General features: G+C 37.8%; 1 protein-coding gene and 1 long non-coding RNA gene across 5 annotated transcripts in view; one reads left to right on the top strand and one right to left on the bottom strand.

The window, feature by feature from the left end:
• Positions 1 to 17525, bottom strand: part of LOC121737965 — a 380295-nt gene that overhangs the window by 298202 nt on the left and 64568 nt on the right. The window lies entirely within an intron of this gene.
• LOC121737958 overlaps positions 1 to 17525 on the top strand; it is an 88212-nt gene that overhangs the window by 51001 nt on the left and 19686 nt on the right. For 2 of the 4 annotated variants that reach the window (XM_042129701.1, XM_042129704.1), the window contains 9 exons: positions 6409 to 6450; positions 8598 to 8630; positions 9514 to 9552; positions 10372 to 10422; positions 11489 to 11513; positions 13032 to 13132; positions 13616 to 13642; positions 14732 to 14758; positions 15913 to 15939. In XM_042129701.1, coding sequence (XP_041985635.1) covers positions 6409 to 6450; positions 8598 to 8630; positions 9514 to 9552; positions 10372 to 10422; positions 11489 to 11513; positions 13032 to 13132; positions 13616 to 13642; positions 14732 to 14758; positions 15913 to 15939 — 372 coding nt within the window. The remainder of the gene's footprint in view (positions 1 to 6408; positions 6451 to 8597; positions 8631 to 9513; positions 9553 to 10371; positions 10423 to 11488; positions 11514 to 13031; positions 13133 to 13615; positions 13643 to 14731; positions 14759 to 15912; positions 15940 to 17525) is intronic. The other 2 variants (XM_042129703.1, XM_042129705.1) reach the window with 2 other exon arrangements.

The raw sequence follows: 17525 nt of genomic DNA on the forward strand, positions 1-17525 counted from the left end.
TTACTCTAGCAAACTAACACCCAAGGGAAGGGCAATAACAATAGGAACCTGGAATGTCCGTGGACTTTTAAGGCCAGGAAAAATCGAAGTTGTTGAAGCGGAGATGGAGCGCTATAATCTGGCTATACTAGGATTGAGTGAGACCCATGTCAAAGATAACGGATACCACATCACACCTGAAGGAAATATGGTAATCTACTCTGACAGGCAAGACAATAGTTTTAGTGGTGTGGGCTTCATAGTTGCTAGCTGGCTACGAGACAAGGTATTGGGGTATAATAGCATCAACAATAGAATTATATCCTTAAAAATTTCAGCCCATCCACACCCAATTAACTTTGTACAGGTCTATGCGCCGACCACTGCAGCCACCGAAGAAGAGATGGAGGAATTTTACCACGAGCTAGAATTAACCTGCAAAGCGTTACCAAAGAAGGAATGTACTATCATCCTGGGAGACTTTAATGCTAAGATAGGGCACACTGATAATGATCAACACCTAAAGAAAATTATTGGGGAATACGGCTTAGGAGCCCGCCACAGTCGAGGTGAGATGTTGTTAGAGTTTTGCATTGAAAAAGGACTATTCGTAACTAACACGGCATATAAACAACATCCAAGACGCTTATGGACATGGCGATCGCCAACAGGTCATAAAAATCAGATTGACTTCATATTAATCAGCAGCAGATGGAAGTTGTGCGTAACTCTCTCAAAGACTTTTCCGGGTGCAGATTGTGGCAGCGACCATCAGCTGTTAATAGCTCAATACAGAGTCCGCCTCAAAGTAGTTTCAAAGCCTCCACCATCCAAAAATATTCTTCTAACACAAGAAGCGAAAGCTTTTGAGGACACACTACAAACTCGACTGGACAGTGAAACGTATTGCCCATTTGACTCAGCCAATACATCATGGAATCAGCTTAAGGCCGCATTAGAAGAGACAACTAGAACAATCACAAATGGACGGAAAGTAAAACACCCTAGATCTGAGTGGATGACCACTTGGGAGGCAATCGCACAAAGAAAGGCTCTAAAGACTGGAGGAATTCGTTCAAAGGAAGAACAACAGCGATACTCTGAACTTGACTCACTAGTACAGCGTCTCTGTAGACATGACAAGAATGCATATATCAATTCTATATGTAGAGATATACAAACACACTCTGATACCCTACATCCAAGAGACATGTTCCAAAAGGTAAAAATTCTCACACTTGAACGAAAATCAAAATCTTGGAACATAGAAGATGAAAAGGGTAACCTGATTTTAGACAAGAACCAAGTGATGACAAGATGGAGGAACTACTGCCAAGACCTGTACAAATATGACGCTGATGAACCTGACACTAGATTAGATTTTACAGATAAAGAACCCGACATCGTTCTCCATGAAGTAGAAGCAGCTATAAATAAGCTCAAAACAAAAGCTTGCGGTGGAGATGGTATACAGGCACAAGTGCTTAAGAGCTTGGGTAAGTGTGGAATCAGAGTAATGCATTCAATATGTCTTAAAGTATGGAGAACAGGACAGTGGCCAGACGATTGGACAGAATCTCTCGTGATACCACTACATAAGAAAGGGTCGACTAAAAAGTGTGGAAATTATCGGACCATCTCACTAATTTCACACGCCAGTAAGATTCTTCTCCATGTTATAAACAACAGATTGGCACACTATATAACTAGACAGATATCCAAAGAGCAGGCGGGATTCGTAAAGGGCAGGGGTACCCGAGAACAAATCCTAAACATCCGTCAGCTGATAGAAAAGAGCAGAGAATTCAATGTCCCAATAGTACTCTGTTTTGTAAATTACGCTAAGGCCTTTGACTGCATCGTCTGGTCCAAAATGCTGGAGGTGATGAGAGAGTTGGGCGTCCCCGATCATCTCATATTTTTGGTACAAAACATCTATCTGTTATTAGACAATGATCTGTCAGAGCCGTTTGCTACAGAGCGTGGTGTCAGACAGGGTTGCATCCTCTCTCCACAGCTGTTCAACCTCGTAGGCGAATATATAATGCGTCGAGTGTTGGAAGATTGGGAGGATGGTATTAAAATTAACGGATACCTTCTCAACAACCTAAGGTTCGCTGACGACACCACGCTTATAAGTACTTGCGAAGTGAAACTTGCTGAACTTCTAGCGCGGCTCGAAAAGATTAGTCGAGACTTTGGCCTCCAAATCAATCGCAATAAAACCAAACTGATGTACGTCGATAAGCTGAACCAAATACAAAAGACATCCTTACTACAAGATCTCCAACCCGTAGAGGAGTTTGTCTACCTGGGATCGTTGATTAGCAACAATGGTAACTGCGAGAGGGAGGTTGTCCGACGGGCTCAGATGGCTAAATCTGCGGTTGGGCGCTTAGAAAAGATATGGAAGAATAAGAACATCTATCGTAGCACAAAAATAACACTAATGCGTTCCCTAATCTTTTCAATATTTTTATATGCCTCCGAGACATGGACACTAAAAGCACGTACTCGAGCTAAGATTGACGCTTTTGAAATGTGGTACTGGCGTAAAATGCTCGGCATCCCTTGGACCGCACACCGGACCAACACGTCTATACTTCAGCAACTCAAAATTACCACCCACCTGTCCACGCTTTGTCTACAACGATCACTTGCCTTTTTTGGCCACATAGCCCGCCGGGAGCCTAATAATCTTGAGAGTCTCATACTAGCTGGGCAATTAGAGGGGAAAAGAGGCAGAGGCAGAGTGGCTACACGATGGACAGACGCGATTGTCAAGGCTGCTGACTGCACGTTCCAGGAGGCATTTCATCAGGCCAAAAATAGAGACAAGTGGAGAGCCCTATCCCAAAAAGCAAATTTTGGTGGTCACGTCCCTCAGCCATGAGGATACGACTAGGAAGAAGAAGATACAATAAACAATACAAAAAACGATCGAAACGATCTACATCAATCACGACAACCATGATTGACTATGACTATCACAGCACAGAACGCAACGTCGCGTCGTGTTTGCTTACGCGCGCGCGTTAACCAACTACTTACGAAAAAAATTATTATTATTGTGAACTTGTATTATAATCAAATACCGTCCTCTTTTTGTACAAAACAAATAAACAGAAATAATAGGTACTATTATAGATAATAACCATAATTTAAATTTACAAACAAAGTATATATATTGTTGTGTAATTTTTGTGTAGTTGTGTAATTTTTTGAGATTTTGGACTGTTTTATCTTATTTTTGATAGGTACGTTAATAATTTTTTAAACGTTTTTATTTTTCTTTTCGACGCCTAAAGGGCCTTTTTTTTAAACTTTGTACTGATAGGTATGTCTGATATGTGATTCTTCAGGTTAATATTTTTCTAAGCATTTTTGTTTTATTTTTTTAACGCCTAAACGGCTAATAACGAATTTCAATTTGTTAAATTTTATCAACTTGTCACGTGGGCAGAGCCACGATTGAAAACTAGTATTGCTTACATACACAAGTTAACTATAGTCAATGTCACAGTAAATTACTCTCTCAACTGGTCGTTCTTAAAATTGTTAATTTCTTAAATTACTTTTATGTTCCTATTTCGGTGTATTTGATCTGTCCGACACTTTGATTATTATGACTATGGGTTTATTATTGTACCTACTTGATTTTAAACAATAAAACTTAAAAATACCTACTACCGAAACAATTGTTTTATTTTGTGTTCATACTTAAGTTCAGAAGAAACACGCTCACAGAAATAAAATGATCATATCTATCATAATTATTCTTAATATTTTTTAGTTAGCCTAGCGGACTTACCTAATTATAATTTAAAATTTAATTAATCTATGTAATATAGGGATAACTTGTTTTTAATGTCTGTTATGTACTCCAAGTTATAGAAATAAGTATTTCATTTTAATCGACTTCATAAAGAGGGATGATTCTCTATTTATACATACATATCGTCACTCCTGTCCCTCATTGGGGTAGACAGAGACCACATCACGCAATGAATTTATTGGGATCTTATTATATAGGTACCTATGTATGTATCGATATAACATATAAGGTTAGGAGGAAGCAACAAACTCAACAGTTTATGGCGTACATAAAAAAATAATATACGGTACCGATATAATCTCAAATATAGTAAGGAGTCATTTAATTAGTAGAATGCATGGAATTAATATAGTACAATATACGGTATCAATATAACCATACATTTAAATGGATGTAGGAAAAACGATTAAATGCATGGAACGAATACAAAAATATACAATGTGTCACATGATTTCCATCGAGAACGGAAGCAAAAAACCAGCGAGAATTATTTCAAATTGAATATCTAATTTTCGTACGTAAACAAAATTTCTCGTCGACAATAGAATTCACATGACAGCAATGTAACTATATTCGCACGAATAACAATTAAAAAGTCATTGGGAATGGTAGACGCCATAGGGTTCGACTTTGAAAAGACGCAACAAGTCTTCGGCGATTTAAATATATATATATATATATATATATATATATATATATATTACGATTATATATATATATATATATATATATTATATACGATTTTCATGAAATTATATACAAAATAGTACAATATATATATATATATATATATATATATATATATATATATATATATATAAATATATATATATATATATATGTATATATATATATATATATATATATATATATATATATATATATATATATATATATATATATATATATATATATATATATATATATATGTATATAAATATATATATATATATACATATATATATATATATATATTTATATATATATATATATATATATATATATATATATATATATATATATAATTAGAATCTCGGAATCGGCTCCAACGATTTTCATGAAATTATATACAAAATAGTACAAATACAAAATAGTATTGTTTAGGTTTTTGTTTATTTTATATATATACTTATACAAGAATTGCTCGTTTAAAGATATAAGATAAATAATCCATAGAAATACGAAACAAATTCTTATATTATTTTCGTACGCTACCATACGTGAGAAGAGACCTTAAAGTCTAGAGTTAAACATTAAACCTATATCCTAGGTATCCCAGGGGTGTGCAGTTCTCGATTTACTCTGGTTTATGACCTAACGTTTATGAACGATAAAACTATATGACTCAGACAGATTGGCTGTGCAATGTGCATTATATGAAGGTGGAGGAGTTTCTACTTTAAGTTTTTCATTTTTTGTATCCCTTTTGACGAAAAATTGGGAAACGTAGGTGAACGAAATTTTGCACAGTTATAGTTTATACGGTAAAGGAGTGCATCGAGCTAATATTATTTTGAAATTATGCTTTTATCATACATTTTTTTAACAAATAAAACATTACACACACTACAACACACACACTAGGAAAAATGACAGATTTTTGAGTGACAAGCCTATACATACGAATTATAGTCTTTTATTTATGGTTGAATTCTGTTGACAACAAGTTGATAAATTGAAAATGGATTATAGTTTTTTTATTGAATATTAGATACTCTTAGACAATGCTTGCACGGCCAGTCTGAGATCAGCTGAGTCCCAGAGACAAGAATTGAAAAAAATATGATAAATTCAATATTTTTTTACAAAATATAGGTAGTAGTCCTAATGTCGTTGAAACTAAGGTCGAATTTCGACCATTGGGCGATCTCTAGTTTTAATAATTTAGTGATTATTTTATGATATAAAGACATTTATTACGCAATAATTTAGAGGGATTTAGAGAAATTATGGTGAATTACGGCTAGAAACACCCTCGATTTGTCATCAACACACATCAACAAATTGACGTGGGAGAGCCATGCTTCGGCACGAATAGGCCGGCTCGACCGGAGAAATACCACGGGCTCAAAGAAAACCGGCGTGAAACACCGCTTGCGCTATGTTTCGCCGAGTGAGTGAGTTTACCGGAGGCCCAATCCCCTACCCTATTCCCTACCTTACCCTCCCCTACTCTATTACCCTGTTCCCTCTTAAAAGGCCGGCAACGCACCTGCAGGTCTTCTGGTGCTGCAAGCGTCCATGGGCGATGGAAGTTGCTTTCCATCAGGTGACTCGTTTGCTCGTTTGCCCCCTTATTTCATAAAAAAAATCAACACACACACACACAAAGAGAGAGAGAGAGAGAGAGAGGGATGAACAAGGAAAATACCACGTTTGGCACTCGGGGACTGCATGCCGTGGTAAACCTATATGCATAACATCTAGTCTACTGTCTACACGCATACGTTTAGTCGCACGCAAACACCGTGCTGAACTGAAACGACGTTAGACGTTGCACGGCTTTCAATGCCGCGCCGGTTGGAGTGGGGGGGGGGGGGGGGGGGGGGAATATATATGTTTCCTGACTATCTCCTAAGAAAATTTATTTTCAGGATGACTACGAATCACCTATCCGCTGGGTGCCTATCAACTCTGTAAGTATAATAATATAATCTTATAAGTACTTATTTAAAATTCTCGTGTCACAATGTTCGTTCCCGTACTCCTCCGAAACGGCTTGACCGATTCTCATGAAATTTTGTGAGCATATTGAGTAGGTCTGAGAATCGGCCAAAATCTATTTTTCGTACCAACATTATTTATATAGCAAAACAACGTTTGCCGGGACAGCTAGTAATATATACTTACGAGCTTTAGCCCGCGGCTTTGCTCGCGTTAAGAAGTATTATTATATACAAACTTTCATCCCCTATTTTAACCCCTTGGAGGTGGAATTGATCAAAATCCTTTCTTAGCGGATACCTAAATCATAACATCTACCTGCATGCCAAATTTCAGCCCGATCGGTCCAGTGGTTTGGGCTGTGCGTTGATAGATCACCATGTCAGTCAGTCACCTTTGAGTTTTATATATATAGACTTACGGTGGTATGAATAAAAAAATCTTAGTGAACGTTTTAACAGCTTTCTAACTAAAATGTTCACTAAAGTTAAAAACCGTCTTATAACACTCCATATGAATAAACGCTTGCTAAGCCTTCGCTAAGTAAAATACCTTTAGATGACGTTTTATAAGAATTTTTTTTGGTAATGTTGGCAGTGTGTCAATTTATTGTATTCCACAGATTAAAAATTGTATTCAATGTGTCAAAAATAAAGAGTAAAGAAAAAATAAATGTACTTTATGGATTTTATAAATCATAGAGCAAAGTAGACTTTGACATTGGCAACTCACTAAGGCCGCCATAATAAAAGAAGAAGAATAATAATGAAAAGAAGGAGAAGATAACTAAATATACTATTTTATTCTGTTTTACTTTTGAGGCCTACAATTAGTGCATTTGACACAATGTATCTAAGGGTCTATACAGACGGACCGCATTTCAACTGCAATCCAACCGCAAATTGCAGTTCAAGTGCAGTTTGAATGCAGTTGACACGACTGCAATAGAACTGCAAACCAAACGCGCAGTTGGATTGCAGTTCATTTGCAGTTGGCGTGCAGTCGTGTGAACTGCATACCGACTGCATCCAAACTGCACTGCTGGAGAGCGGACCGTGCGGGCGGGTAGGATGGTGCAGTTTAGATGCAGTCAGTATGCAGTTCACACGACTGCACGCCAACTGCAAGTCTGCAACTGAACTGCAATCCGACTGCGCGTTTGGTTTGCAGTTCTATTGTAAGGTCTACACAGATGGACCGCATTTCAACTGCAATCCAACCGCAAATTGCAGTTCAAGTGCAGTTTGAATGCAGTTGACACGACTGCAATAGAACTGCAAACTAAACGCGCAGTCGGATTGCAGTTCAGTTGCAGTTGGCGTGCAGTCGTGTAAACTGTATGGTTTGCAGTTCTATTGCAGTCGAATTGTAATCGTGTCAACTGCATTCAAACTGCACTTGAACTGCAATTTGCGGTTGGATTGCAGTTGAAACGCGATCCGTCTGTGTAGACCCGTAATCGTGTCAACTGGATTTAAACTGCACTTGAACTGCAATTTGCGGTTGGATTGCAGTTCAAATGCGGTCCGTCTGTAGAGACCCTTACTGATTCTTGAAATTGCAATAATGTCAGAAATCGCGATAATACTCGATATTGCGTCCATTTTCAGTCTCTTAAAATGGTCTTAAAGTAGGTCCGAGGCTTCACTAAAGTTTGCGAACTCCTATTTGACGTTTCGCGCCTAAACAACTGTTAGCAAACGTTTATTCATATCGAATATGCTTAAAATGTTCTTAAAATAGGTTTAAAACAGGCGCGCTATTTTTTGACAGCTGTCACCTTAAAAAGGTGTTAGAGCACTGTTAGAGAACCTTTATTCATATTAAATTTTACAACAGGCTTATAAAGCTGTTGTAAACCTTCGCTAAGTTTTTATTCATACGACCGTTAGAACATAAGTAAATACTAATATTATAAGTGGTGGTGAGCATCATTGTATACTAAACGTTCAAAAAGAGTATTTTAAAACTTTGTAACTAACTATAAACAAATTTTACTCGTGAGAGTGCTTCTTTATCTCTTTGAACTCATATAAAGGTAAAAAAGTATTTAATAAGATTAAACAATTTCAAAATGGCGTTCTGAATGAGATAACCAGATTCCAGAATTTTATTTCAGACTGAAACTAGAGATGGACTAGCCCGAGTTACGGTAAGTTTTATGGATCCATACTAATATTGTAAATTGGAGTCTGTCTGCCTGTCACGCCCAAACTGTTGAAATAATTAATAATAATAATAATAATATAATATCTATGGACGCTTCACACCACGTCAGTCTGGCCCCGTGCTAAGTACCTAAAGGACTTGTGTTACAGGTACCAGACAACGGAAATATATTTAATACTTTTATACTATACATATATTTAAGATTTTTATTATATCATACACATATTTAATACACATCCAGACCCGGGAACTTTGAAAAATATTAGTTCCGTCGGCGGGATTCGAACCCGCGACCCCCGGCTTGAGCTACCGACGCGCTCACCACTGAGCCACAGAGGTCGTCAATTTCAATTTTGCTGAAATTTGGTATATCATCGCTAAAACGATACTTAGAGTCCCGGGAAAGGACATAATATAGTACAGGAGCCCTTTCTATCTCTGTTAGCTGCCACTTTCAAGATTTTTTGCAGATAAAAATGTTGTTCGTCTTATCAAAATGAACCTACTCACAAAAAACTAGCTTGATAGTTATAAAAATATTCAAGGGCTCCCGTACTGATAGGATAGGTTCCCGCGTGATAAATGAATTTTGGTGAAGCGGAGTTGCGGGCGTCATCTAGTTATATTTAAATAAGATTTAAAGCTACGCAAAGGATCAATCTGGATGTTTCCCAAACCCCCACACTCTTTTGGTTTGGGGGTTGGGGAAACGTCCAAATTACTTCTTTCACCGATCTGTGAGAGTCTTTGGTGAAAGAGGATATAAACATTATACAAATCACAAAAAGGGGATTAAGATTTTTTTACAACATATTGCATTTTATTTTTTTGGGAGGTGAAATTTAAAATGATTATATTGTACTCAGGATCCAAAAACTGGGAAGAATCGTCAGCATATCGTCAATGTAAGTATTATATTATGTCAGCGTTAAAACTCAAAAGACGCGTACAGTACTCCCAAATTAAAAATCTTCGCTAATTGTCGTAATCACGGTAAGAGCCCCAAACAATGCTTTTGCATTTTGCACCTTGTTCGACGAAATAGAAGTAAATATCATATTATTATAGTCGGTAGTCGGTACTCGGTGGCTGTCGCCGGTCTGTCAATTATCTCTATTTTTGGCGCATGCGCCACTAAACCTTTTAATGCACATGTGCGAATCATGTCATACCATGGCAACGCCACCAATAAGTTGCAATTTGGTTACGGTCAAGTCGTAAACGGTTGGCGTTGCCATGGCATGACATGATTTGGACATGCGCAATAAAAAGTTTTGTGGCATCGTCTTCCGACGCTCGGGAAAAACGATCGTTGCCGAACAATGACGAAAATTTTTATGCACGTTATCACTTTGGGAGCACTTTAATGTTTTATTTGATAGCAAATTATACATATAAAACTACGTGTGGTAGGCACTCGGGGACTGCCGCGGTAGAGCTGTTGCAGTTTGCAGCTAGTCTTCACGCATACGTCTAGCCTCTAGTAACCCCACACAAACACCGTACCGAAGTCTGCCGAATTGAAACAAAGTTAGATAGAGTTAGGTTTATTTTCGTTACGGAATTTCTTGATTCAGTCTCCTTCAATCACTTGTGGACTCAAAGTATGTCTATTCTAGTCTAAAAACTTCAAACTTTCGTATTTAATTTTATGATAATATTATCAATCAGACCGAATAGTTAAAATATTTTTATACTACTGAACATAATATTTTATTTTGTAGGGTACCGTCTATGTACCAATAGCTGACTATGCTACGGACAGTTTAGAATTGGTGAGTTATTAACATCCATACTAATATTATAAATGCGAAAGTGTGTCTGTCTGTCTGTCTGTCTGTTACCTCTTCACGCCCAAACCGCTCAACCAATTTTGCTGAAATTTGGCATGGAGATACCTTGAGTCCCGGGGTAGGACATAGTATACTTTTTGTCGCGGAAAAATGTACGGTTCCCGCGCGATAAACGAGTTTTGGCGCAACGGAGTTGCGGGCGTCATCTAGTTAAAATATAATATCATGTACCTACATTGAAAATAGAACCACCATAATGGATTTTAGATAAATAAACAAAAAGCAAAATCGGTTCAGCGGCTTGGTCGTGAACAGGTAACAGACAGACAGACGGACAGACAGACACACTTTCGCATTTTTTAAAATGAAATAAGGGGGCAAACGAGCAAATGGGTCACCTGATGGAAAACAACTATCGTCGCCAATGGACACACGCAACATCAGAAGAGCTGCAGGAGCGTTGCCGGCCTTTTAAGAGGGAATATGATTACAGGGTAGGGGAGGTAAGAAAGGGAATAGGGAAGGGAATGGTTGGGAATTGGGCCTCCGGTAAACTCACTCACTCGGCGAAACACAGCGCAAGCGCTGTTTCACGCCGGTGTTCTGTAAGCCCGTGGTATTTCTCCGGTCGAGCCGGCCCATTCGTGCCGAAGAATGGCTCTACCATGTAAATATTTTACAATATTAGTAGAATTAGGGCCTGTTTCACCACTTTCTGATAGGTGCTGGTTAGGCTATCCACCACTTAACTTGACAGATGGAGTTTGGAGAATATGTCAAAAAAGTTGTGGATAGCCTATCCGGCACTCTTATCAGGAAGTGGTAAAACAGGCCCTTAAAATATTTAGGGCCTGTTGCACCACTTCCTGATAAGAGTGCCGGATAGGCTATCCACCAGAATCTGTCAAATACAAATGAAACAGGCCCTTTATAGACAAAGTACTAGCCTTGTTGAAATAAGAAATCTCAAAATGAACTGTTTTATTTACGAGTGTCAGCAAAAAACTAAAAGAATAACGTCCTAAGTGAAACTTTTAATTAATTTCAGAGTACGCCGCCCACCAACAAGTCAGGTAACGGCTGAAATTCTAATAAATGTGTACGTTTAATGTTATTTTGCCTTTGATAAGACCTTATGGCAACGTTGTAAGGGTCATTTTATAATTTCCAACACACTAATATGATTGTACCATCTTATTAGAGTATTTATACGCAAATGGCGGACCTACATTATTTGGTCGAGTTATGTAAAATCCTTGTCGTTCAAATAACTTTGACGACCTCTGTGGCTCAGTTGGTAGCTCAAGCCGGGGGTCGCGGGTTCGAATCCCGCCGACGGAACAAAAAGTTTTCAATGTTCCTGGGTCATGGATGTGTATTAATTAATATGTGTATCATAATATAATAAAAATCTTAAATATATATGTAAAGTATAAAAGTATTAAATATATTTCCGTTGTCTGGTACCCGTAACACTAGTCCTCAGGTACTTACCACGGGGCCAGACTGTCGTGGTGTGAAGCGTCCATAGATATTTAAAAAAAAAACAATGTGAGTTGGGACCAGCGGGGCTAATGGTCACATTTAGCAATTCCTCTCAATCAATTCAGCAAATGAATTGTCAAAACTGTCAAACTGACAAATGTCAAATCAGTACAAAAATACAGAAATGAATTGCAAGCAGAGTTGCATTTTGCGATTTTGGAAACATGAATCATAATATTATGATTCATATCATGATTCTTCAAAGCGACCATTTTAGCCCCGCAGTGCCGGTTTTAGCATTATCAGAGCCCTGGCGAGATTTTTTCGGCGCCCAGGGTGCTGGTAGTGCTAAACAAAGGGGCACCCGCGGCGCCCCATTTCGTTTGCCTTGGGCGCCCCATTTTGTTTGCCTTGTTTTGTCCGCCACCCTGGACGGTGGCCTAGCGTCACCCCCCCTAACGCCGCCTGGTTCGGACGAGGACCTCCGTTCAGTTGCAGTGGCACTGCGCGTGTCAGGAGTTAGAATCTCTTGGCGTTCATTGAGAGAGGCCTATATCCAGCAGTGAACGAGTACATGGTGGTTAGATAGAAAATGTCAAGTCAATGATAGTCGCGAATCGCGATCTGTCACCTGGACTAAAGTTAACCCGACTATATTACGTAGCCCTGCCATCTCGCCCTTTACTCTTAATAATCTATTTCTCTGATAGTACATACTGTGTTTGAATTAGTGACGGATTAAGCTACTTGATGCCCTAAGCCATCCATGCCCCCTCTCCGTATGTCAACTAAAATCGGTCTTTAAACCTTTACCGCCTAAAAACAGTTTTTTTTCCTAGAAAGTTTTTTGGTGTGGTTATTGGTGACGTAAGAGTGGTGCTCTAAGGACGGATTTTTTTTATTTCTCTGGTGCCCCCTCAGAAGCCTAGGCAATTGCTTAATTTGATTAAGAGTTAATCCGTCACTGGTTTCAATGTGTTTAATCTACCTGGCGCGGTATAGGAGAGGAAGTAATATCCCTTTCTCTTTCTATAATAGCCTAGAAGAGATGCCTCTTTCGTTTTCATTTCTGTCGGCACTGCTAGAGTGTAACCCCTTTTTTTCAGCTGCCATCACTCCTGCTATCGACTGGTCTAAAGTAACACCAATGGACTGGTTGGCGCACGAGCTAAGGAGACCAAAGAGAAGTGGAATGGTGGAGCAACAGGTGTTTATAGTCAATTAATCATTTAAACCGGTTCAGCCGTTCAAGCATGAAGCGGTAATAGACAAACTGAATTAAACTTTTGCATATTTATAATATTACCTATAGTCTATAGATGGCAACTCATGTTAAATTTTAGACATTAGTTGATGAGCAGTACTTTTTTGAACAAGAGAAATTGTAGAAACTAACGTGGCACTTTTGGATGCAGCAATCAAAACAATGCAGTAGCCCATTTTAGTTTCTGTATTGGTATCTCTTCATTCCTAAAACACGGCTGATTTACGTATGTAGAAAGATTATGCAGATGTATATTCAGAGAAATTAATTCCTAGGTAGATGGGGGACCTAGTAGGGGACCTACGTAGTTTGGTCGCGTTACGTCAAACCCAGTCAGATTGAATTGACATGATCCGACCAAATGATGTAGGGCTGTCAACTGCCTAGGAATCAATTTCCTCGATGGTACAATATTGTTTCTTCCAGTGCGACATAGATGGGTGTCAGGCAAGGGTAAGTTCATTAATCTTAGAAGTTTACATAATTGAAATATAATAAATTAATCAATAGTATTTGTATATTTTAATAATGCAGGATCTTAATATTTTAAATATTAAGCCTAAATGTCTAAACATTGGCCAAAATCAGGATATTAATAATAATAATTATGTACTTAGATGCATGACGTTTTAATTAGGACAGTAATATTATTGTTTACTTGTTGCTTTTTTTTCATAGTACAGAGAAAAAAATCGTCCATTTAACTACTGCTGTTAGCTTTACTTTAAAATAATATTGGCTAAGCAAATATTTAGTTTCACTTGGAAACGGAATTACTTTTGAACCAATATTTATCTATTTGAATTTTGAACCTACAAATAATTGGTCGCCGCGCTCAGAGCTCGCGATAATAGCTATGCAATCGCTGTTAAGAGGATACACCAGGGGCTAGAGAAATGAAAAAAAAGTACATGTAATATCTATAGCTGTCTCCCTTACCTCAAGCCTATACCGCAGAACGCGATAGAGACAACTGCAGAAAATCCAGAAAATCCACGATTCGTTGTCCCCTGATTCCTTCTCCAAAACTTTACCGATTTAAGTACTTTTTCATTAAATATTAAAAAAGGATTGAGCTGTGTTCCTATGTTTTATTTTTTTTGTATAATCTAGCCAAATCTGTTTTCTGGATGTTTGAACACAGCGGAAAATCTGGCCATTTTTTTGGGTTTTCGAACGTTCATATCTTATTTAATAATTAAATTATGAAAAAAAAGAAAACATAGGGACATTGTAGTAGTGGCCGTAGATATTCAGGAAAAAAATTATAACTCTACTAGCATTATCCAGGGAGGAAATAGGGGACATCGTTTGTATGGATAAAAGGGCGGTGTGGACTCCTCTTAAGCATTTGTGTGTTAGCCCACGAAAAATACGTATAGAGTTATGAATGCAGTCACGTTATTTAAATCATTTAGAACAAAACTGCATTCTTAACTCAACACCAAACTTTTTTGTGGGTTAATACACAAATGTTTACCAGCGACCAAATTGAAATGGACGAATTTATCTGCGTATTATTTTATAGCTGTTTTTTTTCAGTGTGACCTACCATCTTGTGAAACGGGAGTAAGTTTCTTAATTAATTTATAAGATGACAATTGACACGTATCACAATTCACAATTCACAAGAAATATATATTTTGTACTATCCGGAAGTTGACTCCTAGGCAGATCTAGATACTACGTAGATAATACCCAGGAGGTAATTCAGACTGACAGAGATACATTGAGTCTTGGGAAAGGACATAGGCTTGGCGCAACGGAGTTGCTTGCGATAACTAGTTCTGTATACTTTACTATATATAAAACGAATTTCTTACATTTATTTGAAAAATATTCAGATAATTATTATAATGCTGAGTAGTTTACCTTCGTTTAACATACATAAACTGTTTTGTTAACCTGTTTTGAGCTAGGTTAGATCTAGGCTATCTGTTGCCTACTTTATTACTATTGATAACCGGTTAAATATTATTATGTCTATTTTAGTCAACAATTATGCGATTCTTTATTTGCTAGATGAAAATCGCCAAGAATCGCGCGGAAACCATACATTTTTCCGGGATAAAAAGTATCCTATGTCCTACCCCGGGACTCAATCTCCATACCAAATATCAGCAAAATCGGTTCAGTGGTTTGAAGAAGTAATAGACAGACACAATTTCGCATTTATAATATTAGTATAGATTGTTCGTGCTTCCCCCTCTGTGGTTACTTGTGATCATTTGACACACGTACCTAATTATTATTATAGCTTTGATTCATATCAAATTGATCTCATGATCAAAGGGCGTCCATTTCGATTATATTCACTTGATACATACTTAATTCTTAAAAGGGTCTTTGAATAATCTATATCCATACCATAATATTATTATCTTTACTATCTAATATCTTAATTATAAAGTGGAAGAGTTTGTTAGTTTGTTTGTTTGAGCGCGTTAATCTCAGGAACTACTGGTCCGATTTGAAAAATTCTTTCAGTGTTAGATATTCCATTTATCGAGGAAGGCTATAGGCTATATTTTATCTCGCTAAGACTAATAGGAGCGAAGAAATAGAGGAAAATGTGGACAAAATTGGGGAAATTATTTGAAAGGGCTTATCTCACTAATAATTGGAGCAATTTTTATGTTATTTGGTACAGATAAAAAGTAGAGCACGTGAAGGATGCTATTTTTTGTGCTTCGAATTTAGATAATTTCAATTTTTTTAAACAGTGCAGCGGCGATACTTGTGCAGCAGGGGTAAGTTATTTTTATTGTTTTTATATTAAAATAAGTTTGTGATGCCTGTCTGTATGTCTGTCTGTCTGTGTGTCAGAGCCACCCAGTTGCGTCAGCGTTGCGTCGACGCAGCGCTGCCGTTTGACGCATAGCCGGCCACGTGGGCGCTGCGTCATCTCAGCGTTATTGCGAAGCAGTAACGTCAACACCACTTGACGGACAGCAGCCCCCAAGACGAAGCGCGTCTCGGGGGCTGCTGTCCGTCATGTGTGCGTTGCGACGACTCAGCGCGCCGTGTGAACACCTTGGTCATTTGTATGTAAAAACGCAACGGCAGCGCTGCGTCGACGCAACGCTGACGCAGCGCACCGCATTTAAGACAAAAATAATCACTTTCGCACTTACAATATTAGTAAGAACATCGTTTATAAAACCAAAGTACCGCAAAAAACGTTTCACTAAAATTCTTCCCGTGTTCATCAAACACTGGAAGCCTCACTTAATGTTAAGCAGCCCTCATCCATCATCCTCCTGAACCCTGATTTTGGGGTTCCGTGTCTGTCTGTGAAGTTGAAAAGTTGCTTGTTTATTACCCGAGTGCGTAGCAGGGGTTTTTTGGTATAAGTTTTTACGGCAAAATGATCTAGTGTGTTCTAGTGTGCGTAATGTATATGTACATGTCGCAGGCGACTGGTTATAAAAGCCATTCAATCAAACAGCTAGCCCTTTGACTGAAAAACGCCATTCAATCACACGGCTATAAATCGATTAGCCGACTCGTTGACTGCAACGTTCAACACTACAGCTAGACTTAACCAACTGGTAAATTAACTAAGGTAGCCATTAGTTTAGTGCTATTATTACACAAGCATAATGATAATAAGCAGATTAATTTTATTCTAACTCATTTTGAACATAATTGCAATAAATACCTTGGTGATGCATTTCATAATCCCGTAATTACTTCTCGAATATTAGTTTTGATTCATTCTTATGTGACCCCATAATTTCTGTCTCTTTAATAATACTTGTAACGTATATTTACGAAAAATATCTTTTAATACAACCACAAAACACCGGTTAGTTGACGCCATATTGTAAACAAAACGCACCTAGCGCCGTGGTGGTAAGCGCTGACCTAATTCAATCAAACGGCGGCTTTTGAATCAGCAGTAGTGTAGAACGTTTTGAACGAGCTAAATATTCAATTAAAAAGCTAGCCGTGTAATTGAATGGAGTTGCTCAGTCAAAGGGCTAGCTGTTTGAATCAACGGCTACCGGAGGTACCGGGAAGGGATATATTATCATTATTATTATAGCATAGTTTTGATGCAAAAAGTTTGCAGACAACATCGAGTATCATTAATCAATATAATTTATACTGAACCCTACAACATCAGCTTCTCTCATGATTCGCCGTTTATTTTTTTAATATCGTAGCTATATTAACTCGATTGATGTTGCTTCACAAACAGAACGAAAATCATCAATTTGAGTTTGTTCCATTTCGATTCGGTATTTAAAATTGTTTTGCCGTAAAAATATTTAAAAATGTAGGCCTACCCCTATTCTGCAATCCAACGTTACAGCTTCGATGTGGTTTCGAT

Source organism: Aricia agestis, chromosome 22 (assembly GCF_905147365.1).
Source record: "Aricia agestis chromosome 22, ilAriAges1.1, whole genome shotgun sequence".
NCBI classification, from domain to species: domain Eukaryota; kingdom Metazoa; phylum Arthropoda; class Insecta; order Lepidoptera; family Lycaenidae; genus Aricia; species Aricia agestis.